Source organism: Microcaecilia unicolor, chromosome 11 (assembly GCF_901765095.1).
Source record: "Microcaecilia unicolor chromosome 11, aMicUni1.1, whole genome shotgun sequence".
In the NCBI taxonomy this organism is placed as follows: domain Eukaryota; kingdom Metazoa; phylum Chordata; class Amphibia; order Gymnophiona; family Siphonopidae; genus Microcaecilia; species Microcaecilia unicolor.
In genome coordinates this window covers 124,602,803-124,628,417 of record NC_044041.1, presented here as the reverse complement: position 1 = coordinate 124,628,417, position 25,615 = coordinate 124,602,803, and the positions used below count along the sequence as shown (strand labels likewise).

Below are 25,615 nucleotides of genomic sequence, written 5' to 3'. Positions count from 1 at the left end.
GATCTTACGCAACGTCGGCTGGCTAAGTTGGATGTACGGTGCGTTTTACGGTCTTATTTGCACAGAACGCAGGATTTTCGAGCATCGGATAGGTTGTTTGTGTTGTTTGGAGGTCCCAAAAAAGGGGCAGCAGCTTCCAAGGCTACTCTGGCTAGGTGGTTGAAGGAGACCATTGCGTCGGCGTACTTGTTGAAACGCCGTGCCGTGCCCTCGGTGCTTAAGGCTCATTCTACTCGGGGGGTAGCTGCTTCTTGGGCGGAAAGTAGTTTTATTCCTCCGCAGGATATTTGTAAGGCAGCGGCGTGGTCTTCCATCCATTCCTTTGTGAAGCATTACAGACTTGATGTTCAGGCAAAAGAGGATGCTCGGTTTGGAGCGGCTGTGTTGTCTTCTGCTTTTCGAGGGTCCCACCCTTAAGTTTCTACTGCTTTGGTACTTCCCAAGCATCTTGACCGGTCTGGAGGGTTGAAGAGGAAGGTGAAATTAGGCCTTACCTGCTAATTTTCTTTCCTCTAGACCCTCCAGACCGGTCAAGAGCCCGCCCTGTGTATTATCAGAAGTGATTTTGAGCCGTGTTCTGCTATGACTATTCTTTCAAGTTTAGTGTGGTCGGAGAGAATTTCTTTGACTCTAAAACAGTGCAGAGCGGGACGTTTGGACGTTCCGTCTGTGGAGGCACACTGTTGGTGTTTGACTATTGGTTTTCCAGGTACAGGGGTTTTGTTTATCGTTTTCAGGTTTTTTGGTTTTCTGCTTTGCTAAGCGGATACTGACGACAGGTGGCTAGGCACAGGTTATATGTACATAGTTTGAAGTTAGTGTTCTCAGTCTCCCTCTGCTGGTAGGCGAGCATAACCCAAGCGTCTTGACCGGTCTGGAGGGTCTAGAGGAAAGAAAATTAGCAGGTAAGGCCTAATTTCACCATGCATAACTAGGGACAAAAACATACTTATTTATTCAATATCAAGATATGTACCTTAGTTCATAAAATCATTTATGGAGATGCCCATCCTACATGTCAGATCTCATAGGTTTACCAGAATGCGCAATAAGGTCTACACTCAATAATTAGTCGTACTTAATAACATAGAAATTACACCGAACAACCGTTTGAAAATATAAAACATTCCTTTATACTAAAACCTATCTATAATGTAAACTAACCCATAATTCTACATCCACTCACTTCAATCATAATCACTCATACTCCAAAACACCACTCAGAAGAACTTTTTACTTTTCCCAAACATACAATTAATTGACATATCTGCTGGCAACCCACTATATTGCACAATTGTAATCCAAGTTCACAAGTTCTTACAACATCGCATATTCAATAATATATTAACATCCTCTGATAAGATGAGGTAAATATTGTTCAACTGGTCAGAACCACCAGTCTCATCATCAGAAATACGACTTGGAAGATTAAATTGAGAATTGCTCAGCATTTGAGCAATATACGCACTGCACGTATGGAAGCTCCTGTAGTAGCTCATTGGTTAGAACTGCAACATAGTGTCCAGGAGTTCCGTTTTGTTGTTCTTGACTGTGTTAAATTAGAAAGGGGTGGGAACACCCCTTTAGCTTTACTTAGAAAGGAATAGCGGTTCATATTCCAATGGAATACGGTGGCTCCAGCTGGGCTAAATAAGGAGATTGAATGGTTAAATGTTTAGAGTATTTAACTGCCTTGATAGCCCGCATCCGGCCATGCGCAAGTGTGGGCTTCCTTAGGGGCGGTCTCACCAGTGCATCGTTGGTAGTCGAGAATCCCACCACCTGGAAGAGCCAGTAAGTATAGTTTATTCAGTTTTGTAAGTTATTTGATAAAGGGAGTATAATTTGTTTGTATGAATGGTGAGTAGTTGAGTTAACCCATTGTCATTATGTTTAGAAGTCAAGACCCCTGAAGATGCTAAATATAGCTAAACATGATCATGTCGGGTCATTTCGGTGGAGCGACTATATTAAAGTTAAAGAACTGCTGATGGGAAGTTGTATAATAAATGCCAACAGCGATTAAATTACTATATCTGGAATGGAAAGTACTCGAGACTGTTGAGGTTTGCAGATTGAAGCTCTTGATGATCGGAGCTACCATCACATAGAGTACAGAGACTGAGTCGGTAAACTTGGAAAGTATTTCTGATGATGAGACTGGTGGGTCTGACCAGTTGAACAATATTTACCTCATCTTATCAGAGGATGTTAATATATTATTGAATATGCGATGTTGTAAGAACTTGTGAACTTGGATTACAATTGTGCAATATAGTGGGTTGCCAGCAGATATATGTCAATTAATTGTATGTTTGGGAAAAGTAAAAAGTTCTTATGAGTGGTGTTTTGGAGTATGAGTGATTATGATTGAAGTGAGTGGATGTAGAATTATGGGTTAGTTTATGTTATAGTTAGGTTTTAGTGTATTGAAATAATAAATGAATTTTTTTATAATTTCAAGCGGTTGTTAGGTGTAATTTCTATAAATTTACCAGAGAGAAATAACAAAAGCTCATCACGCAATTTCTTAAAACTCCATTATCCCAACTGCAAAGGACTTAAATACAAATCTACACATGCCTCCAGCTTTTCATACATCGGTACACAACTGTGGAATGAATTACCGACCACCATTAGAACAACACACGACCTGTTGACCTTCCGGAAGTTACTGAAGACCTACTTGTTCAAAAAGACGTACAGAAAAGATCCCCCGTAATGAACTGATGCCCAAACTACACCATATACTATTACAATAGAACTCTTCTAATTTGTCTACTTTTACACCCTAATTACTTTGCATTATATCTTGTACTGTTATCATTATAGTAACATAGTAGATGATGGCAGAAAAAAAGACCTGCACGGTCCATCCAGTCTGCCCAACAAGATAAACTCATATGTGCTACTTTTTGTGTATACCCTACTTTGATTTGTACCTGTCCTCTTCAGGGCACAGACCGTATAAGTCTGCCCAGCACTATCCCCGCCTCCCAACCACCAGTCCCGCCTCCCACCACCGACTCTGGCACAGACCGTATAAGTCTGCCCAGCACTATCCCCGCCGCCAGACTGTATAAGTCTGCCCAACTACACAGGTGACAGATTAGAAACATACATATGTCTATTGAAAATAACAATAGAAGAAAAAATAACTGGAACCTGTGTAAGATTGATACTGTATGTTGTCTCTTCAGACCTTGGGTCTTTTAACAGTTCATGTGTGCTCCCCACCCCTGTTTGGATACATCGGTGGTTAGGTAAATTGAAGGTAGAGGAGGCCAAAATTACATACCTTGAAGGAGATGTGGAGTGTGAGTCCACCATTGCAGAGAAGTTTTTAGATTGTGAGAAAGTCCTATCCTTGTTGACATAGGATGAAGAGCTTAGATCCATCGGTCCCTCAGGTGCCACTGTAAAGGCCGCATATGTAGTCTTGCTAAAAGTACTACTGGTATAGTAGCTGCCATGTGACCCAGAAGGACTAATATCCGAGCCGCGGTGAACGATACATGATTCAGGTGAGAAATGAGAATGTGAATTTGCGTGGCTCTGCTGAGAGGCAAGTACGCTAGCATCTGAGGTGTATGAAGAACTGCTCCTACGACCTCGAGTCGTTGAACTGGAAGGAGTTGAGATTTTTCCGAGTTGATGAGGAACCCAAGAATCTTTAGGAGAGAGGTGACCTTCGGCAGTGTTTGGAGAGCATCTTCAGCAGTTGGTGACAAGATGAGCCAATCGTCTAGATAAGGGAAAATCGTTATTCTCTGTTGACGAAGATGGGCTATGATCGTGATCACACATTTTGTGAACACCCTTGGTGCTGAAGAGAGGCCATGTGTCTTGAAAGTCGAGAGACAGCAGCCAGACATTTTGATCTAAAAGTGTGAGAATCATCTGGAGAGTTGTCATTCTGAATTTTTCTTTTTTGAGAAATTTGTTTAGGGATCTTAAATCCAGAATAGAGCGTAGACCGCAGTTCTATTTCGGAATAAGAAAGAATCTGGAATAAAATCCTGTGTTCCAGTGAGATTCCTGTACCGGTTCAATTGCATTGATTTGCAGGAGACTGGAGACCAATACCAAAGCATTAAGCTTAAAAAGCTATCACAATATGCGCGCGTGCAGATTCACGCTTTAGTCCACATTATATACCATCAGGCAAGAACCGCCTCTTTTCAGTTTGATATAATAGCTAGCGGCAACTTAAGGGAGGGTTGGGAGGGATTGTGTGGCTGCAAGATCATCTGTCCAAGGAGAACTACCGTTACAGGTAGGCAACATTTATGTCTCCATGGACAGAGTATCTTGCAGCCACACAAATGAAGACTCCCAAGCTACACAGGTAACAGATTAAGAAACATACATATGTCTACTGAAAAAATAACTGGTACCTGTGTGAGGAGGAGGAGGTGGTAGTTGACGCCTCAAGAGTACAGAAGAAAGGACAGCATGACCAAAAACTGCATCAGTAGATTAAGTTGTATTGATGCAATAATGTTTCATAAAAGTGTGCACCATTGACCACGTAGCTGCTCTACAAATGTCCTGTAAGGAAATTCTTTGCAAGTGAGCCCTTGTGTCCACCATGGCCCTGAGATTATGAGCTATGTTTATGTTTATGATTATGAGGAATGTTTGAGGGATTAGATGGCTGTGTAAGTTGATAACATAAGGTGATACACTTTGCAAAACACTGGGATAGAGCTCCTTTCGTCACTGGTTGCGGTTGAAGAGTAGACCGAAGTGAAAGAAATAATTGAGAAGGTCTATTCTTGGATTTGGTTCTATCCAGATAAATGGTTACAGCCCTCAGACAGTCCAGAGTATGATCCTCAGAATCATGTGGAGGAGGATAAAAAATTGGAAGTACTATTACTTGATTTAAGTGAGAAGGTGAGACTACCTTAGGTAAGAACTTCGGGTGAGTGCGAAGCACGGCCTTATCATGGAGTAATTGAGTATATGATGGATAGTGGACGAGAGCCTGTATCTCACCAATACGGCGTACTGAAGTCAAAGTTACTAAAAACAGTGTTTTCCAAGTAAGGTATCTGAGTTCCATGCTGTGAAGTGGCTCGAAAGGAGAAGTCAGAAGCGCATTCAGCACTAAATTAAGGTCCCATGCTGGAGTTGGTGGACGAATGGGAGGGTAAAGGTGCATGAGTCCTTTAAGGAATCTTTTTGAAACAGGATGTTGCATGAGGGTCAAATCGTCCACCGGGTGTCATGGAACACTGAGAGAGCTGACAAATGAAGTCTTATTGAGGAGTATGATAACCCTGATTTCAAAAGTTGGAGAAGATAATCTAAGACACGAGATAGAGAAGCAGTGTCAGGGTGGAGACGATAATGGGAACACCAGCTGGAGAAACGCTTCCATTTTGCTGTGTAAGATTTCAGAGTGGAGTCTTTTCTAGAGGTGAGAACTCTAAGAATGCCCTGTGAGAACATCATGCTCGATTGGGATCGATCAGCTAAGCCATGAGGCGGAGAGATGCGATGTCTGGGTGAAGAAGACTGCCTTGTTGTGTTATCAGATCCGGATCCAGCGGAAGTGGAAGTGGGGGCTGCAAAGTTAGGTTTAGGAGAAATGTGAACCATGCCTGTCTTGGCCAGTAAGGAGCTAGGAACAAGAGACGCTCTTTCCGATTTCACCTTCTGGAGTGTTTTGGAAGAGTGGAATTGGAGGAAAGGCATAGAGAAGGCACAACCAACTAATTCCTTAAATAATCCTCATAATCTCAGAGCTATGGCGACCACAAGGGCTCATTCGCAAAGAACTTCCTTACAAGACATTTGTAAAGCAGCTACGTGGTCATCGGTTCATACTTTTGTGAAACATTATTGCATCGATACAACCATCTACGGATGCAGTTTTTGGTCATGCTGTCCTTTCTTCTGTACTCTGAGGCATCAACTACCACACCACCTCCTCACACAGGTAGGTACCAGTTACTTTTTCAATAGTCATATGTAGTTTTTCTTAATCTGTTACCTGTGTAGCTTGGGAATCTTCATTTGTGTGGCTGCAAGATACTCTGTCCATGGAGAAATAAAAGTTGCCTACCTGTAACGGTAGTTCTCCTTGCACAGGTGATCTTGCAGCCACACAATCCCTCCCAACCCTCCCTTAAGCTACCGCTAGCTATTATATCAATCTGAAAAGGGGCAGTTCTTATATATACTGTGAACTAGAACGTGAACCTGCACGTGCACGTATTGTGATAGCTTTTAAGCTTAATCAGTGGCATAGCAAGGGCAGGGCGGTGGGGGCGGTCCGCCCCGGTTGCATGCTGCTGGAGGGGTGCAGAGAGCAGCTGCGCATCTGTCGGCTCCACTGGTTCCCTGCTCCCTCTGCCCCAGAACAGGTTACTTCCTGTTCTGAGGGAGCAGGGCACCAGTGGAGCCGACAGGCGCGCATTTGCTCTCTGCACCCTCCAGCAGCCAAGAATGCACCTGAGGGGGCCTTAATGCGCCGGGGGGGGGGGGGGGGTGTCGTGCTGCACCCTAGGGGGACAGATGCCACTGGACCCGGGGGGGGGGGGTGCACAGCGGTGATCCGCCCCGGGTGGCAGCCGACCTAGGAACGCCACTGAGCTTAATATTTGGTATTAGTCTGGGTCAGGGATGTCACGGGAGAGTCATTTCATTTGTGTGGCTGCAAGATCATCTGTCCAAGGAGAACAAGCAGGCTAATATTCTCACATGTGGGTGACGTCACGTCGGACCGGAGGACTTTCTAGCAAAGTCTTGAAATCTTTGAGTGTCCCTTGTCGCGCAGGCGGGCACACTGCGCACGCGCACGCTCCTCTTTCCGCCCGCCGCGCGGACACGTTCCTCAGTTGTTTTTTCTCCGCGTCTGAGGTGACACGGAGTTCCTTCGATTTCGTGTTGCTTCGAAGCCCGGAGGTGAAGAACTTCAAATTGTATCCTTTTATTCTTCTTAGTTTCTTTTCCCCGTTTTACGTTTTCTTTCTTTTAGTCACGACTGTATTTAAGTCGCTCATTCGAGTTATTTTCCTTGGTTTTTTGTGTCTCTTTTTTCTGGCACAATCGCGTCCTTTGATTTGGCAGGGGCTGTTTTTCCCGACATGTCATCAAAGACGCCCAGCGGCTTTAAGCCTTGTGCCCGCTGCCACCGGACCATCTCTGGCACTGACCCGCACTCCTGGTGCCTTCAGTGCCTTGGGCCAGATCATCGTTCAGAGGGCTGTAAATTGTGTCGCGCCATGAAAAAGCGGACCCTGCTCTCTCGAGATGCCCAACGAGAGAAGATTTTTGGTTCCGGTTCCTCGGCGTCGACGCCGGCATCGGGAGTCCGGGGACAGGCTGCCAAACGACCGATGCACGCTGGGAGCAGTGATGCATCGAGTGGGTCTCCACCTGCCTCGGCGCCTCCTGCTTTGCAGGCCCCCCGGGACCGTCCTGCATCGGACCCGGCCCTGAAGAGGCATGTGGATTCCACGTCCTCTTCTCTGGCACCGAGGAGTCTCGATGGCGGGCATCGGGCGAAGGCCAAGAAGCACCGCCGTCGTTCTCCTTCTCGACACGGTACCGGGAGCGTCGGTGCCGAGAGGGTCGCTCCCCCTCTGTTATGGAGGTACTGATGCGTGAGTCACCTGGCAGCCCAGTCCCGGCTCCCCAGCCTCACCAGACTCTGCCTCCGGCACCTGTACCGGCCCCACAGCCTCTTCTGACAGCAGCTCTGGATGAGCGTATCAAGGCTCTCTTTCCTCTTTTTATGGAAACGATGCTGCGCCAGTTGCACTCGGTACCGGGGGTGCCGGTGCCGGCGGTGTCGGTGCCGATGGAGTCAGAGGCATCGGTATCACCGGTGCCGGAGGTGTCGGCGCCGGATATGCCCACGGCATCGAGCCTTATGCCTGTGGTGAGGTCTCTGTCACCGGTGCCGCTTTTGATGCCGGTGTTGCCAGCCTCCCGGGTCGACTCTCCGGTAGCATCGGTGGAGGAAGCTTCACCGGAGTCTTCTGGACCGTCGACTTCTCGACGCCCCCATCGAGGTCGTCGTGCTTCTTCGTCAAGACGGGCTCGGATTCGGGTGGCTCTATCTGAGCTTTTAGCCCCATCTGACGATACCTCATCTGATCATGATGAGAGGCGTGAGGAATTCTCTGCTGAGGATTCTCAAGGCATCCCATCTGATTCTACTCCCTCGCCACAAAGACAACTTTCTCCTCCTGAGAGCTTGTCTTTCTCCTCTTTTGTTTGGGAGATGTCTGCCATCCCCTTCCCTGTGGAGCTTGTGGATGAGCCCAGGGCCAAGATGCTCGAGGTCCTGGACTATCCATCTCCACCTAAGTCTTCTGCCACAGCTCCGCTTCACGATACACTCAGGGAAGTGCTGTTGAGGAACTTGGAGAAGCCTCTTTCTTGCCCACCTGTCCCCAAGAAAGTTGAGTCCCAGTATCGGGTCCACGGGGAACCCAGTCTCATGCAGGCTCAGTTGCCCCATGATTCAGCGGTGGTGGATTCCGCTCTCAGGAGAGCCAAAAGTTCTAGGAACTACGCCTTGGTGCCCCCGGGGCGGGAGTACAGAACTTTGGACTCTTTTGGGAGAAAGGTGTATCAGGCTGGTTTGCTCGCGACCAAAATCCAGTCTTACCAGCTCTTTACGAGCATCCATTTACAGAACTCTGTGTGGCAACTTGAGAGTTTGGTGGATGCACTCCCACCGGAGCAGGCTGAACCCTTTCATCAAGTGGTCAGGCAGCAGAAGGCGTGTCGCAAGTTCCTGTCCAGGGGCGTTTATGACACTTGCGATGTGGTATCTAGATTTTCTGCCCAAGGTATAGCGATGCGCAGACTCTCATGGCTGCGTGCCTCTAACCTGGAGGAGAGGACTCAGCAGAAAATAGCAGATATCCCGTGCCGGGGGGATCACCTTTTTGGAGAGAAAGTGGAAGAGTTGATTGATCATCTCTACCAGCGTGATAACGCTATGGATTCTCTCTCCCGCCGGGCACCTTCTGCATCCACTTCCACCTCTAGGAAGTATTTTAAGGGAAGGAGAAGTGCTCCTTACGCCTCTAGGGGCCATAAGTACACTTCTTATTCCCGACAGCCAGTTCAGGCTCGGCCCCCAGCCCGCTCATTCTCATCAGCAGCGTGCGCCGAAACAGGCCCCTGCAGCTCCCCAGCAAAAACCAGGGACGGGTTTTTGACTGGCTCCAGCAGAGCATAGCCAAAATCATTGTATCTGTACCGAACGATCTACCTGTCGGAGAGAGGTTAAGATTTTTTCACCAAAGGTGGCCTCTAGTAACCTCAGATCGGTGGGTTCTCCAAATAGTTCGGTCCGGGTACACCCGAACCTCCAAATTGCCCGCCAGGAGCTCAGTCCTTCAGCTCCTACACAAGCAGGTACTTGCAGAGGAACTCTCCGCCCTTCTCAGCGACCAAATGCGGTCGAGCCCGTTCCACCAGGGCAAGAAGGGCTGGGATTCTATTCCAGGTACTTCCTTGTGGAAAAGAAGACAGGGGGGATGCATCCCATCCTAGACCTAAGGGGCCTGAACAAATATCTGGTCTGAGAAAAGTTCAGGATGCTTTCCCTGGGCACCCTTCTACCCATGATTCAGGAAAACGATTGGCTATACTCTCTGGACTTAAAGGATGCTTACACCCACATATCGATACTTCCAGCTCACAGGAAGTATCTTTGATTTCGGCTGGGGTCACAGCACTTTCAGTACTGTGTATTGCCTTTTGGCTTGGCGTCTGCTCCCAGGGTTTTTACCAAGTGCCTGGCAGTTGTTGCAGCGTCACTAGGCAGAGTGCATGTGTTCCCTTATCTGGATGATTGGCTGGTGAAGAGCACTTCCTCGGAGGGAACTTTGCAGTCCCTACGGATAACTTTTCAGGTGCTCGAGCTGCTGGGCTTTGTGATAAATTACCCCGTCCCATCTCATTCCAGTCCAGAAGTTGGAATTCATCGGAGCTCTGTTGTGTACACAGACAGCTTGTGCCTATCTTCCCGGTCCCAGAACAGACAACCTTCTGTCTCTGGCTTCCAGGGTGCGAGCGTCTCAGCAGATCACAGCTCGGCAGATGTTGAGACTTCTGGGGCACATGGCTTCCACAGTTCATGTGACTCCCATGGCACGTTTACACATAAGATCTCCTCAATGGACCCTAGCTTCCCAGTGGTTTCAGGCTACAGGGAATCTAGAGGATGTCATCCAGCTGTCCATCAACTTTCGCATCTCCCTCCAGTGGTGGACCATTCGCTCCAATCTGGTCTTGGGACGCCCATTCCAAATTCCTCAGCCACAAAAGGTGCTGACAACAGATGCATCCCTCCTGGGGTGGGGAGCGCATGTAGATGGGCTTCACACTCAAGGAGCTTGGTCTCTTCAGGAGAGACATCTCCAGATCAATCTCCTGGAATTGCGAGTGATCTGGAACGCTCTAAAGGCTTTCAGAGATCGGCTATCCATCAAAATTGTTCTGATTCAGACAATCAGGTTGCAATGTATTACACCAACAAGCAAGGGGGTACCGGATCTCGCCCTCTGTGTCAGGAGGCCTTGCAGATGTGGCTATGGGCCCGCCAACACGGGATGTTTCTCCAAGCTACTTATCTAGCCGGTGTAAACAACAGTCTGACCGACAGGTTGAGCAGAATTATGCAGCTTCACGAGTGGTCCTTGAACATGACTATTGCCAAAAAGATTTTTCGAGTATGGGGCACTCCCTCGATAGATCTTTTTGCTTCTCAGGACACTCACAAGGTCCCTCAATTCTGTTCCAGGCTTCAGGCCCACGGCAAGCTAGCATCGGATGCCTTCCTCCTTCATTGGGGGACAGGCCTTCTGTATATGTATCCTCCCATTCCTCTGGTGGGGAAGACTTTGCTGAAACTCAAGCAAGATCGTGGCACCATGATTCTGATAGCTCCCTTCTGGCCGCGTGAGATATGGTTCCCTCTGCTTCTGGAGTTATCCTGCAGAGATCCATGGAGATTGGAATGTTTTCCAACCCTCATTACTCAGAACGAGGGGGCGCTTCTACATCCCAACCTCCAGTCTCTGGCCCTCACGGCCTGGATGTTGAAGGCGTAGATTTTGCCTCCTCAGGTCTTTCTGAGGGTGTCTCCCGAGTCTTGCTTGCTTCCAGGAAAGATTCCACAAAGAGATGTTATGCTTTTAAGTGGAAGAGGTTTGCCGTCTGGTGTGACGGCCGGGCCCTCAATCCTCGGTCAAAGTCCATCTTAGTGCAATCAGTGCTTATCATTATCATGTAGAAGGTCAGCCTATCTCTGGACAGCCTTTGGTGGTTCGCTTTATGAGAGGTTTGTTTTTGACAAAGCCCCCTGTCAAACCTCCTCCAGTGTCATGGGATCTCAACATCGTCCTCACCCAGCTGATGACAGCTCCTTTTGAACCACTAGATTCCTGCCATCTGAAGTACTTGACCTGGAAGGTCATTTTCTTGGTGGCGGTTACTTCAGCTCGTAGGGTCAGTGAGCTTCAGGCTTTAGTGGCTCATGCACCCAAAGTTCTTACCGAAGGTGGTGTCGGAGTTCCATCTGAACCAGTCAATTGTCTTGCCAACATTCTTTCCCCCTCCTCATATGAGCCCTGGCGAAAGCAAGTTGCACACTCTGGACTGTAAAAGAGCATTGGCCTGTTACGTGGAGCGGACAAGCCCCTTCAGACAGTTCGCCCAGTTGTTTATTTCATTTAATCACAACAAGAGGGGAGTTGCTGTCGGGAAACGCACTATCTCTAATTGGCTAGCAGATTGCATTTCCTTCACTTACGCCCAGGCTGGGCTGACTTTAGACGGTCATGTCACGACTCATAATGTTAGAGCCATGGCTGCGTCAGTGGCTCATCTAAGGTCAGCCACTATTGAAGAGATTTGCAAAGCTGTGACGTGGTCTTCAATCCACACATTCACATCTCATTACTGCCTTCAGCAGCATAGTCGACGTGACAGTCGGTTTGGGCAGTCGGTGCTGCAGAGTCTGTTTGGGGTTTAGAATCCAACTCCAACCACCCTAGGCCCATTTTTATTCTGTTCCAGGCTGCACTCTCAGTTAGATGAGTTTTGTTTCAGGTCAATCTCCGTTATATCCTCACTGTTGCAAGGTTCAATTGACCATTGTTTGTTATGTTGAGTGAGCCTGGTGGCTAGGGATACCCCACATGTGAGAATATTAATGCCTGCTTGTCCTTGGAGAAAGAGTAGTTACTTACCTGTAGCAGGTGTTCTCCGAGGACAGCAGGCTATATATTCTCACAACCCTCCCACCTCCCCTTCGGAGTTGTATTCCTCTAATCTTTTGAATATAACTGAGGAACGTGTCCGTGCGGCGGGCGGGAAGAGGAGCGTGCGCAGTGTGCCGGCGTGACAAGGGACACTCAAAGATTTCAAGACTTTGTCCAATCTGACGAAGAAGGGCAACCTTCAAAAGCTAATCAAGAAATGTATTAAGTTATGTCCAATAAAAAAGGTATCATCTTATTTTCTTTTCCATGTTTTATTTTGTTTGATTTCTATTGAAGACTTTGCTAGAAAGTCCTCTGGGCCGACGTGACGTCACCCACATGTGAGAATATATAGCCTGCTGTCCTCCGAGAACACCTGCGACAGGTAAGTAACTACTCTTTACAGGTAGGCAACTTGTATTTTTTTTCGCTGCTTACACCTGTGACAAGCTTGGGTGACATGACAGTGAGGCTTGTATTTCCCCACTTCCTCTCCTACGTAGCGCATGACCGGAAGAGGTTGGTACTAGAACGCACATTGTTTTGTTTTCCTGTCGTGGGGATGGGAAGCATGGAGGAAGAGGAGGCGGTGGCTGAGGTCTGCGGACTGTGCCTGGCAGTGCCGAGTCGCTACACTTGTTCTCGCTGCAACGTGCGCTTCTGCTCTCTTCCTTGCTACCGCGGCGCCCGGCACCGTAGCTGCTCCGAAGCCTTCTACCGCCGGGCCGTGCTGGAGGAGCTTCGCCGCCGCTGTCCCTACACGGACGCAACCATGCGGGACATCCTGCTAAGGGACTGGCAGAGCCGCGCCACCCCCGGGCCAGAGAAGTGGTTGTCGGGGTCCCAAGAGGAAGAAGAATGCCCTTTGGAGCCCGAACAGAGCGGCGGTTTAGATGTACCAGGAGGGGAGCGACAGCTTTGGGCCCGGCTTACCCCCCGGGAGAAGGAGGAGTTCCAGCGGCTGCTAAGAAGCGGCAGAATCGGTGCCCTGGTGCCGGAGTGGAAGCCCTGGTGGATGATCCACGAGGCTGCTCAGCTAGTGCAGGAGGAAGGGATAAATGGGGTGCGAGGCCCAGCATCGCCGGGGGGCGAGAGCAGACCGGAGGATGGCGAGGAGGAGAGAAAACATGAAAGGGTGGCAGCTGCCCAAGGGAAAGCGACAAGAAAGGCAGAGCATCAAGGAACTTCTTCAGAAATCGCACTGACACACCAAAAGCGAAGAGGTGAGCCCCACAAGGGCACTTCTGGGGTCACAGAAATAACTGGATCCCTACTCCAGGCAAAAGAGAACATGCCTCCTATTCCTGCTACAATACCTCGTTTGAGCACCCTGACCCAAACACCATCTCCACTTGTGCCCTTCAGTGTTGTCAATGTACTTTATGCCTACACGTTTAGCCTCAAGCTGTACAATGGGGACCTGAGTGAAGATTTAATGCTGCAGGAGTTTTGTGAGACTGTGTTGGGGGTGTCTGGGGTACTAAACTCCAGGCAGATTTTCAGTTCAACTGCTGAGGCCATGCAAGCAGGCGTCCAGGCTGTGCTGGCTGGGAGGTACACCAGTGACCCCGAAGGACCCTCTGAAGCCATGAAAAGTGTGGCTCATGTACTAATGGGAGAAAACAAGGCCAGCCAGAAGAACTATACTCTAGCAGCTTTATCCCATCTCGCTGGACTACTGAGAAATGCCAAGAAACTGGTGGAGAAAGAATGTAAGAAGAAACTCTTTGAAGCCCAAAAAAAATGTGAATTTCTGCTTGCATGGGCTAATGAGCACGAGGACACGTTAATGCTCCTGGCTGTGGAAGCACAGATGGAATTCAAGATCCACAGGGATAAGTTAAAAGAAATTGAAGTTATTACTAAGGAGTTAGAGAAGGTCTGGGGCAGTAAAAAGCCCCCAGAGAAAAAAGTGCTTATTCAAGAATTGGACTGATGAATGATGTTATTTTGAACTGTCTTTAGTTTGCTTCTGATTCAGGAAACCAAACTGTTATACCCTACCAGAAAATGTCAGGTTCTAAATCCAGAAAAGCCACTGGGCTACAATTATTTGTATTAATGTCAACCTGCACCTTATTCCCCCCACCAAAAAAAAATGATTAAAGGAATATATATATATATTTTTTTTCTGTACACCTGCTCACACAGCAAAAGGATGAGGTTTCGTGATACATTTAGGAAAGGCTTAATTTGTAGACAAAAAGGAAGTGGAACTGGGGAGGTAAGGGGTAGATAATTAGAGGAGTGGGGCAGAATTGAGGACAAGAGTAACTGTTCTCTGCTGCAGGCTCACCTCATCCACTCCTCTTCTCTGGAAGGAAGGGATTAGAGCAGAATACCCCTGCTGCACTGCAGTTTGAAAAGAAATGGTTACACCTGACGGAATTGTGTGTAGAATTCAGAATATTTTAAAAAATGTGCACAGTTTATTTTATAGTGTTTTGTATAGAAGTCCCCATCATAAACCTGAAATCCATCCCTGCCTTTTCCTATCCCAGGCTTGTCAGTTTCCTCTCCCTTTAAATAGACTGATTTCTGTCTGCCTCCAAAGTCTTTTTCCACATCCAGTACTCCAGCCACTCATTCCTTCTCCTCCCCTCCTCAGCTACCATTGTATTTCTCTCCCCAGGCACATCCTCAGGTCTGATTGCTTACACAGAAGTGGTACCCCTTCAACTTCCTGCTTCTATCCTCCTGGCACTCTCTGACCTTGCTTCCCTCCTTACACACACACCTTTGCTTTGGCCCCTTCTCATCCTCAGAGTAGCTGCTCTGCTCACTCTTTCCCTCTTCCCCCTGAAAGGAGGAAGTGACCCTCTGCTTGCTGCGGGAGCTCAGCGGAGGGGGAGAGTGAGCAGAGCCACTGCTACCTTTGCCTGCAATGAATTGTGCAGAATTCACCCAGGAGTAATATTAATTGTTTAAAGAATCGTTTTGTTCCTCAACCTAGTTGTCCCCCTTCCTTATGTGTCTACACCCTAATTGCTTTTATGTTGTAAGCCACATAGTCACCATATGGACAATTAGCGGAATATCAAGCATTATAAATAAATACATCTATCTTGAAAACCTGATTGGCAGGGGTGCCTCCAGGACCATGTTTAGGAAGCACTGGCCTCATGGTTAGAGCAGCAGGCTGGGAATCTCCAAGCCCACAGTAGCTCCTTGTGGCCTTGAGCAAGCAAGCCACTTAATTCTCCATTGTCTTGGGGTGGCTAGGAGTGGTTCTGGCAACCTCATTCCCATGGAAACTGTCTCATAAGCTATTCATGTCTTGATGTATATGCACAGGGGAGAGAATGTAGGTTTATAGTACTACATACCAAGAGTTGCTGCCTGCAATTGAGGTGGAATCCCAAAGAGCAGGAAAAGACTGCCAAAGAAAGTTTTTTTTGCTGGTTTACATTATTTTTCTGTTTGACATTTTAGAAGTTCTTCAAATGAACCAGGTACTATATTAGGACTACATAATATCTCCTGGAATCTCAGAATTTCCTCTTCCATGCCTATGTGAGGGCATGATCAGTTAATGAGTAATACATACCTGATGTAGTAGTACTGAAACATGTGTGTATGATAGCATAGCAGAGACCAAGAGTTAATGAAAACTGATTCCTAAGGGCCAGAATTGGCCACAATTTATATTCAGTGCTCAAAGTTTTTGATTATTCTTTATTTTAAAGTAAACATTGCTGTTAAAGTTTAACTTGAACGTTATCCAGACAGCAGAACCATTGCACTTCTCTACACATCTTCCTTTGCCCCTGATTAAATTACACGTGGACAATTTGCAAGGCCCAAGGGCTGAATAAATAGTGAAACTCACTTTAAAACCCCCAGGAACTTGCCACAGGAAAAATGAATAACTTCACACCTCAAGAACTGTGGACAATGAGGCTTATTTTGTAAGTCTAAGTGCTTTGAAAATAATTTTTTTTTCCTTTTTTTTACTTATGGAGGAAAATATCTTAAGATTTAGCACTGAGAAAAACGTATTATGGAGGTTTTTGGCCAACGATGATGGTTTTGTCTGTTGAGTACTAAGCTTTCTATGAAGAGTCACAGAGTAGCACAGGCTTTTTGAGGTCTTTTCCTCTATAAGTTAAAAAAAAAAAAAAACTTTCTGGCACTAGGTGATATTGTCCACAGTTTGAGGTAAATAGTGGATAAAGGCGGTTGATATTGAGGCATATTTTCAAAGCACTTTGGGAGGCTAAGTTCCATAGGTTTCTATGGAACTTTGGGAGGCTAAGTGCTTTGAAAATAAGCCTCATTGTGTATCTGGATTTTCAAAAGGTGTTTGACAAAGTAACAACTCCAGAAGAAATTGGAGACTCACGGGATAGGAGGTTTTGTCCTATTGTGGATTTAAAAACTGGTTAAAAGGATAAAAAACAGAGAGTAGGCTTAAGCGGTCAGTATTCTCAATGGAGAAGGGTAGATAGTGGGGTTTCCCAGGGGTCTATACTAGGACTGCTGCTTTTTAACACATTTATAAATGATCTAGAGTTGGGAGTAACTAGTGAGGTAATTAAATTTGCTGCTGACACAAAGTTATTAAAAGTTGTTAAATCGCAAGAGGATTGTGAAAAATTACAAGAGTACCTTACGAGACTGGGAGACATGGCGTCTCAATGGCAGATGACGTTTAATGTGAGCAAGTGCAAAGTGATGCATGTTGGAAAGAGGAACCCGAACTATAGCTACGTAATGCAAGGTTGCATGTTAGGAGTCACCAATTAAGAAAGGGATCTCAGCGTCGTCGTTGATATGTGGAAACCCTCTGCTCAGTGTGCTACTGCAGCTAAGAAAGCAAATGGAATGTTAGGTATTATTAGGAAAGGAATGGAAAACAAAAGTGAGGATGTTATAATGCCTTTGTATCGGTCCTATGTGCAACCACACCTCGAATATTGTGTTCAATTCTGGTCACCACATCTCAAAAAAAGATACAGTGGAATTAGAAAAGGTACAGGGAAGGGTGACAAAAATGATAAAGGGGATGGGACGACTTCCCTATGAGGAAAGGCTGAAGCATCTAGGGCTCTTCAGCTTGGAGAAAAGACAGCTGAGGGGAGATGATAGAGATCTATAAAATAATGAGTGGAGTGGAATGGGTAGATGTGACTCATTTATTCTTCCAAAAATACTAGGAATAGTGGGCACACGATGAAGCTACAAGGTAGTAAATTTAATATGAAACAGAGAATATTTTTCTTCACTCAACGTGTAATTAAACTCTGGAATTTGTTGCCAGAGAATGTGGTAATGGCAGTTAGCTTAGCGGGGTTTTAAAAAGGTCTGACCGGCTTCCTAAAGGAAAAGTCCATAGACCATTATTGCATTGATGGGGAAAATCCACTGTTAGTTCTGGGATAAGCAGCATAAAATGTATTGAACGTTTTTGGGATCTTGCCAGGTATTTGTGACCTGGATTGACCACTGTTGGAAACAGGATGCTGGGCTTGATGGACCTTTGGTCTGTCCCAGTGTGACAATACTTATGTACTTTGCCATCCACATCCTGGCTGAAAGGATACACGGGCTCTACAGCGCACATACTTTGAGCCAGATTGCAAAGGTGAGCTTTTTAAAGGAAGAGGTGCAGCACACACACATTCCATTTTCAAAATTATACTCCCTCCTCATTTGCCACCACACATGGCAGGTACAGAGTATATGGGAAATTTTAACATAGTTTCCCTTTCCTAATCAGTTTGATGGAATCCATGTTGACAATTCACTAAAAACTTTCTGCAGTAAAGGGGTAATTTTATAATAGGGTGTTTATGGTGAAAGGCCAAAAAGCTGCCTGTTTTATGAAGGCTGATATTTAAGCCCCAAACCCTCAAATTAACTATGGAAGTAATATTCAGACTGCATATCAGTATTTCTGTAAACAATGACTGCCAGAGCTGGATAAATTAGTCGATCCCTATCCAGGTAACACCACTGAAGATCTGGGTACTTAGCAGCCTGCCAGTAGTTAGAGGTGTTACTGGATATCCCTCACCCCACCTTTTTGCTGTGCTAAGAGAACCTGATAGCGACTATCAGTGGTGCCTGAGTAACACCCAACCCCACCCCAGTGGATTCTGGGACTAATGACATTGCCAGTGCTCTTTACTCAAATATTTAGCAGTACTGTTCGGGTATGAGCCATTGAATCAGTGGTGTACCTACCTTGGTTGTCACCTGGGGTGGAAATTCCTCCTCCCCCCTCTCCCACTCCTCCGAGGAAATGGTGCCCTAAGGAGGTTTGATAACAGGAGACAGCATGAGCCCATCTGCTTCATTATGTGGACTGAAGACAGTAGGCAGAGCTTGTTGCCATATCAAGTTAATTGTTTTGGATGTACCAAGATAGCGACAGCTGCTGAATTGGGGAGAATTAAAACCTCCTTAAGTGGAGACCGGCTTCAGCCTTGTGACATCATGCCATCACCTTTTATCATTTTGGCAGCACGGAGCAGTCACACAGCTGTCTACTCTGCCGGTCCCCAATAGCCACATGACTGCTTAGCGCAGCCCCTGGCTGCCTGCACCCAGGGCAGACCGCCCTGGCCTTGGTACACCATTGCACATCTGGCTTTGGCCTGGTCAGCAGGATTTAACCAAGCAGGAGTAGTTCCAGCCCACTTAAACCACTTAGCATATCAACCCTTACATGAATAAAATGAAACAGCAATTGGAGTGCACCTACAAATGCCAATTTCAATGTGCTTTACTGATTACATCATCACCTTCTATTTGTTTCTCTACTGGACTTGGCGGCCGCCTTTACGGTACTATTTAAGCCACATTGCACCTGCAAATAGGTGGGAAAATGTGGGATACAAATGTAATAAATAAATTAAACTGGTGCTGGTTTGATAAAGCCTGTGTAATTCATGTGTCACACAGTGTCTCCAAAGAAAAGCTTTAAAATGTCACTTCAAAAAGTATCACTACAATGTCTAAAAGAAATTATTGACTAAAATACATAGCTTAATTACACATTAAAGATAGTAATGTTTCAGCAACAACTGAACTATTGAAATAATGCTAGTCAGACCCACCACCAACTGTGTGAACAGGTCCTGCAATAAAGTCTGAAAAAAAATGGGGGTGATTTAATTCTGATGAAACCATTAGCTCTTGTATCCACTCTCTCAGGAGAAAAAGACTTCAAGTGACTACTGAGGTCTTTTTCTCCTGAGAGAGTGGATACAAGAGCTAATAGTTTAATCAGAATTAACTCACCCACATTTTTTAGTAATGTTTCAGCAAACTGCTTGCTTCAAGGTTCTTTGCTCTGTACCAATCCATTAGCAAACTCTTGGGAGTTCAAGACACAGCTCCCCTTCACTGCTCCAGTGTTCTGGTTTCATACATAGTATCAATCAAATCAGGCACACTGCCACCATTCTGATAGATTATAAAGGCAACATTGATGTCTACAATCATTCCAAACAGCACACAAATCCACATGGACAACTTTATACCTGCTTATTTTATAAAATACACACACACATTGGAACTCTGCTTTCATTCCAAACTACATCCCTGGGAATACCAATATGCAGCCTGATTTGGCATGCATACACACCTATTCAGTGTTATGAGGCCTTTTCCATGTATAAAGCATGCTTTGTAAAATTACTGGCCAAAAATATGCAGACCACTGAAAATTAGTCCCTAAACATACATGACAAATAAAGCACATAGAGTGTAGCTTAGAAAAGCAGCTGGCTTTTATCAGGCCCACTGCTCTTTTTCTTTATTAGGTTAAAAACATGAATGAGACACCTTTGGAGCATTTTCTCAGCCAATCAACTGAGACTGCTACAGTGATGAAATAGTTTTTATTTTGGGTATAAGGAGGTGTGAGCAAAATCAGCTACTTAACTGTTCCTTTGGAACTATAATTTATTTTCCTTTTTAGTTTGTTGATCTAGACAAAAATCAAATGATGCAGACATTGCTACATATGAAGGCCTTCACTCTCACTTTACAGAGAGCCACCGTAATCCTTTTTGACCACTTTTGTCATAATGAAACCTTATTCCTCGCTGTTGCACCTGCTCGTTCCTTTCATGTCTGTCCCAGCACATAATGTAACTACAGCTTAGGTAGGCGAGGAGGAGCTGGTAGCATCTCACTTTTCTCAAGCCCCCTTTCCGATTTTAGTAATAACAGATTTGAGGCCTTCAACCTTCTCCATGGGTGAAGAATAGGCTGAGGCTCTGCTTTCAGTAAATATAGGGAAAGATGCGGTAGGGCACCCGGCTGCAGTACTCCTGCCAGGCTAAGCCATACTTCCTCAGGCACTGGTGCTCATCTCTTGCCTCACGATGAACCAACAGGACAGTGAAATAGATAACATAGAAATAAGGTAGGATGTGGGTCACACCTGGAGAGGGAGACAGGCCATGAGACAATAAGTACCTAAATATGCACCTTCTGTTTACAAGATAGACAGCTTAGATGGAAATTCCTGCACTAACACAGAGGGGGCCATCTTACTTAATAGTGATGCCAAAAGACATAAAGTTAGTTCGCTTAGCTAAAAAAAAGCACCTGATGCAGGTCGATCTTGTGGAGTGCAGCCAGGCCCGGTCTTGCTCACAGTGCAGCTGTGGCTTTTTGATTTAGTTAAGAAAATCCACTGCTGTGATGAAGGCAAACTAAGGCTTAGACAAACTAATGGCAGTTGCTATGACTCTATACATGCAATATTTTAAAACATCACACTACAGTTGTACTGAAATGTGGACTTAATGGCTGCTAACAGCAGTTAAACAGCAAGCTCTTGTTTATGTCACAACACTTAAGATACTGCCATTCACAGAGCAGCAAGGCAGTTTACAGAAGTTTTGGACCCACTATTTAGGCAGCTACAGTGTTCTCGGATATTCAATGCCAGGCCATGTCCAGGCACTGGCATTAAATATCTGAGCATATACAGCTAGATAAATCATAGTTAAGTGCAATATTCAGCACTTAGTTAATATGAACCACATCAAGAAAGAACTGTGGTTTATGAGCTCCTGTTTATGGGGTTATCCTAGGTAGTAAGGCTGGCTCAAGGGACAGTGGTGCTCTGAGCCAATTTTTTTCATTGGCACCCTGCCCCAAGTCTGGCACCTGTACCTCCACTCTGTGCTCCCCTCCCTTGCCTGTGATCCAGTATTTCCCCCTCTCGCACAAGAGCCCCCTCCCTGGCTGAGATAAAGCACTGGGTCAGGGTGCTGTTGATAAAGGGCGCCAAAATTCCAGTCCAGCATCCATCCCTCCAGGTAGGCCAACTGGAATTTTGGCGCCCTTTCTTGCCAACGCCCTGGGCCAGGTTAAGCCAGCACTGTTAGCCAGTTAAGTGCTGACAACACTCGCAGAATGCCCACAAAGTGGCCAGTTTTAGCTTCAGCAAAAATATTCAGTTAAGTACCACTGAATATTCCTGGATAGCCCTGGCCAGCAATTTTAACAGCCAGGAGCCTTTCTGGCTCTTTAGAATATTGACCCCCTTTATCTGTATATTCGTCACTGGAATCAGGGAACAAAGAGAAGGTGGTTAGAAAAATGGAGGCACTCATGTTAGCCAAAATGTGGAGAATACCTTTCCAGAGTTGGTAACTCTGTCCAGGCTTGTATGAAGAAATGCAAGCGGGGAGGCAAGATGGCAATTGTTGGCATAAGAAATGTAAAAGGAGGTGGAAGGAGACTCACCACAGGGCAGGGACCAGGCCAAGGCCATGATGAGGTCTCCCAGGTAGTTGGGATGACGAACAAAGCCCCACCAGCCTGACACTAGGAGGTGCTTCCCGGTGGCAGTGGGGATGGTCTGCAGACCTGGAGCAAGGAGAAAGGAACGTTAGCCTAATACAGGGGATGATACGGAATATAGCAACTAAACATGAGATGAAGACTGTATAGAAGAAGATGCTTTAAAACCCAGTTATACAAAGAGTTGATGCCTGGCAAGTAAACAGATGAAAAGCAAGATTCACAATTTTAAACCAAAACAAGCAAAATTTAGATCGCAAAGATACAGTAGGACAAAAGGCTAATCTGTTGGAACCCTGCAGGAAAAACAAGGAAAATGAGACCCAAGACATGGAGCAGTTTTACCTCTCTTCCATCTCGGGGTAAATTTCCAACTCCCAAAATATACAGACATCATTCTAAAAGTTAAACTATTCTTGCACACGTCAGGTTAACATAGAACCAATGTCATGATCCTAAAAGAGAGCTTCCAATGTTTAACCGGTACTTGAAAAACCCAATCCCAGTCCCATTTCAAGGCAGAGGAAGCCAAATCTAGTACAGAAGGCAACCAAAATGATAAAAGTGGATGGGACGACTTCCCTATGAAGAAGGGCTAAAGAGGCTAGGGCTCTTCAGCTTGGAGAAGAGAGGGCTGAAGGGAGACATGATAGAGATCTATAAAATCCTGAGTGGAGTGGAACAGGTAGACATGAATAACTTGTTTATTCTCCAAAAATACAAGGACTAGGGGCACCCAATGAAGCTACTATGTAATAAATTTAAATCAGAGAAAATATTTCTTCACTCAACATGTAATTAAACTCTGGAATTTGTTGGTAAAGCAGTTGGCTTAGCAGGGTTTAAAAAAAGGATTTGCATAATTTCTTGAAAGAAAGGTCCATAAGCCATTATTAAGATGGACTTGGGAAAATCCAATGCTTATTTCTTAGATAAGTAGCATAAAATCTGTTTGACTGCTCTGGGATCTTGCCAGGTACTTGTGACCTGGATTGGCCACTACTGGAAACAGGACACTGGGCTTGATGGATCTTTGGTTTGTCCCAATATGGCAACACTTAGGCCTCAGAGGTTTCGGTATTGCCAACACACCATCCTTTATTCTCTCAGGAACAAATACAATGGAGGACGTGACAAGGACAAAGATGGGCAGATTGATTCCAGGGAGGCTACTTCTCCCCAGAAACCAACTGGATCTGGCTGCTGGTGGCCAGATATGTGCAACAAGGGACTGGGATGAAGTAGGCTGAATATCTGAGCAACAACTCTGCTTTTGTTAGTTATTGAAACTATGAGAAAGCTTGTCAGTAAAACATGAGGATGGGGGGGGGGGGGGGGGAAGGCTGGGTGCTAGTTTAAGCAATGGCTCTTCTCTACTTATAAAAAGGTAGAGAAGCAATCTGTCTTGGATAAAAGAAGGGACGTTCTACACTTGTTCACACATTTAAGGATATATCCTTGGCAAGATGGACAGGGATAACTAGACAAAATGGACAGGTCAACCAGGGGCAGCAGAACACCTTCTAGCTGGAGGGACCAAACAAATATCCATCCCCAGCCCCTAAAGTTCTCTAGTCATTGATACTGAGTTTGGGAAAAATATTGGTAAGCCCATGGTTCCATTGACCCACCCCAGGTGGTGGAGATGAAAACGGTAATGGAATTAAAACATGCGTGGGATAAACACAAAGGAATCCTGTTTAGAAGGAATGGTTCCATGGAATCTTAATGGAGATTGGGTGGCAACGCTGATAATTAGGAAACAAAACGGGAACTGGGCAGTCTTCTACAGTCTATGCCCTGATCGTGATTGAATAGATAGGGATGGGCTGGAGTGTAAATTTTAAGGGGCTTCAACATTAGCTTCAGAACTTAGTACAAGAACAATACTGGGCAGACTTCTATGGTCTGTGCCTTGAGAAAGGCAAGGACAAATCAAACTCTGGTATACATATAAAGTATCACATACCATGTATAATTAGTTTATCTTGTTGGGCAGATTGGATGGACCGTATAGGTCTTTATCTACTGTCATTTACTATGTTATTATGTATTCCACTTCCTATGGGGCCATCAGATGTTTAATCTGCTGTTATCTGCTATGTTACTTCAAGCCCCCAGGTAAGTGAAACATTAAATACTTCTACACAATAGGAAAAAAGGGATAATATCTGGAAAGCAGTGTATACTAATGCCCTTAGTATGGGGAAAAATGTTCTAGAGGTGGTGATGGAAGAGATCAATTTGGATTCAGTGGTGGTCACAGAGATATGGTTCATGGAAAACCATGACTGGGCTATAGTCGGTTCAGGAAAGACAGAGTAGGAAGAAATGGTGGGGGAATAGCATATGTTAAATATTAATATCAAAGCAACAGAATTGCAGGACTTATGGGGTAAGGAAGAGGCACTATGGTCAATCTGGAAATAGGGAATGGGAAGTCTATTTCCACTGCTATGATATACAGAGGTCTCCTTCATAGGCAGAAATGGATTAAAAAGCATTCAAAATATAGCTCTAAACAGGGAAGTACTACTAATAGGTAACTTTAATTTGATTGGGTGCATCCCTTTTGTGGGATCATCTAAAAGTAGGGAGATCCTGGATTCTCTACAGGGAGAACTATTCCAGTAGTTGGTAATAGAACCCACAAAGGCTGGGACCCATGCTGGACTCAGTACTTATAGTCAGTGGCGTAGGAAGGGCGGCGCGGTGGGGGCCCCAGAGGGGGAGGTATCTCTGTCACACACACTCTCTCTCTCTCACAGTCAGTGTCTTTCTCTCTCTCACATTCACTCTCTATGTGTCACACAGTCACTCTCAAACACATCGACATGAGCTCCCCACCCCAGGAGAGACGCATCCGTAGTCAGCACTTTTTGTGGCTGAGGAATTTGGAAAGGACGTCCCAGAGTCAAATTGGACCAAATCGTCCACCAATACAGGGATTTGAGAAAACTCGTGGACAGATGGATCACGTCTTCTAGATCCCCAGCAGCCTGAAACCACTGGGAAGCTAGGGTCCATTGAGCAGATCGCATGTGAAGGTGGGCCATGGGAGTCACATGAACTGTGGAGGCCATGTGGCCCAGCAATCTCAACATCTGCCGAGCTGTGATCTGCTGGGACGCTCGCACCTGCGAGACGAGGGACAACAAGTTGTTGGCTCTCATCTCTGGGAGATAGGCACGAGCCGTCCGCGAATCCAGCAGAGCTCCTAAGAATTCTAGTCTCTGCACTGGGAGAAGGTGGGACTTTGGATAATTTATCACAAACCCCAGTAGCTCCAGGAGGCGAATAGTCATCTGCATGGACTGTAGAGCTCCTGCCTCGGATGTGTTCTTCACCAGCCAATCGTCGAGATAAGGGAACACATGCACTCCCAGTCTGCGAAGCGCCGCTGCTACTACAGCCAGGCACTTCGTGAACACTCTGGGCGTAGCGGCGAGCCCAAAGGGTAGCACACAGTACTGGAAGTGACGTGTGCCCAGCTGAAATCGCAGATACTGCCTGTGAGCTGGCAGTATCGGGATGTGTGTGTAGGCGTCCTTCAAGTCCAGAGAGCATAGCCAATCGTTTTCCTGGATCATGGGTAGAAGGGTGCCCAG

The 25,615-nt window shown here is 46.0% G+C and overlaps 2 protein-coding genes across 6 annotated transcripts in view; one reads left to right on the top strand and one right to left on the bottom strand.

The window, feature by feature from the left end:
* The first annotated feature begins 12,743 nt into the window (after positions 1 to 12,743).
* On the top strand, positions 12,744 to 14,621 carry ZNHIT2 (zinc finger HIT-type containing 2). The gene has a single exon (XM_030218262.1). It carries the CDS (start codon positions 12,802 to 12,804, stop codon positions 14,173 to 14,175), a length of 1,374 nt encoding a protein of 457 aa, XP_030074122.1. The 5' UTR covers positions 12,744 to 12,801; the 3' UTR covers positions 14,176 to 14,621.
* A 5,325-nt stretch (positions 14,622 to 19,946) lies between these two features.
* TM7SF2 (transmembrane 7 superfamily member 2) overlaps positions 19,947 to 25,615 on the bottom strand; it is a 49,298-nt gene continuing 43,629 nt past the window's right edge. For all 5 annotated transcript variants that reach the window (XM_030219398.1, XM_030219397.1, XM_030219400.1 and 2 more), the window contains 2 exons: positions 21,951 to 22,073; positions 19,947 to 20,634 (listed from right to left, as the gene is read on the bottom strand). In XM_030219398.1, coding sequence (XP_030075258.1) covers positions 20,474 to 20,634; positions 21,951 to 22,073 — 284 coding nt within the window. In that variant the 3' untranslated portion in view covers positions 19,947 to 20,473. The remainder of the gene's footprint in view (positions 20,635 to 21,950; positions 22,074 to 25,615) is intronic.

Excerpts from the sequence above, each read along its gene's own strand:
- ZNHIT2 (XM_030218262.1), top strand. The coding sequence starts at position 12,802 with ATGGGAAGCATGGAGGAAGAGGAGGCGGTGGCTGAGGTCTGCGGACTG.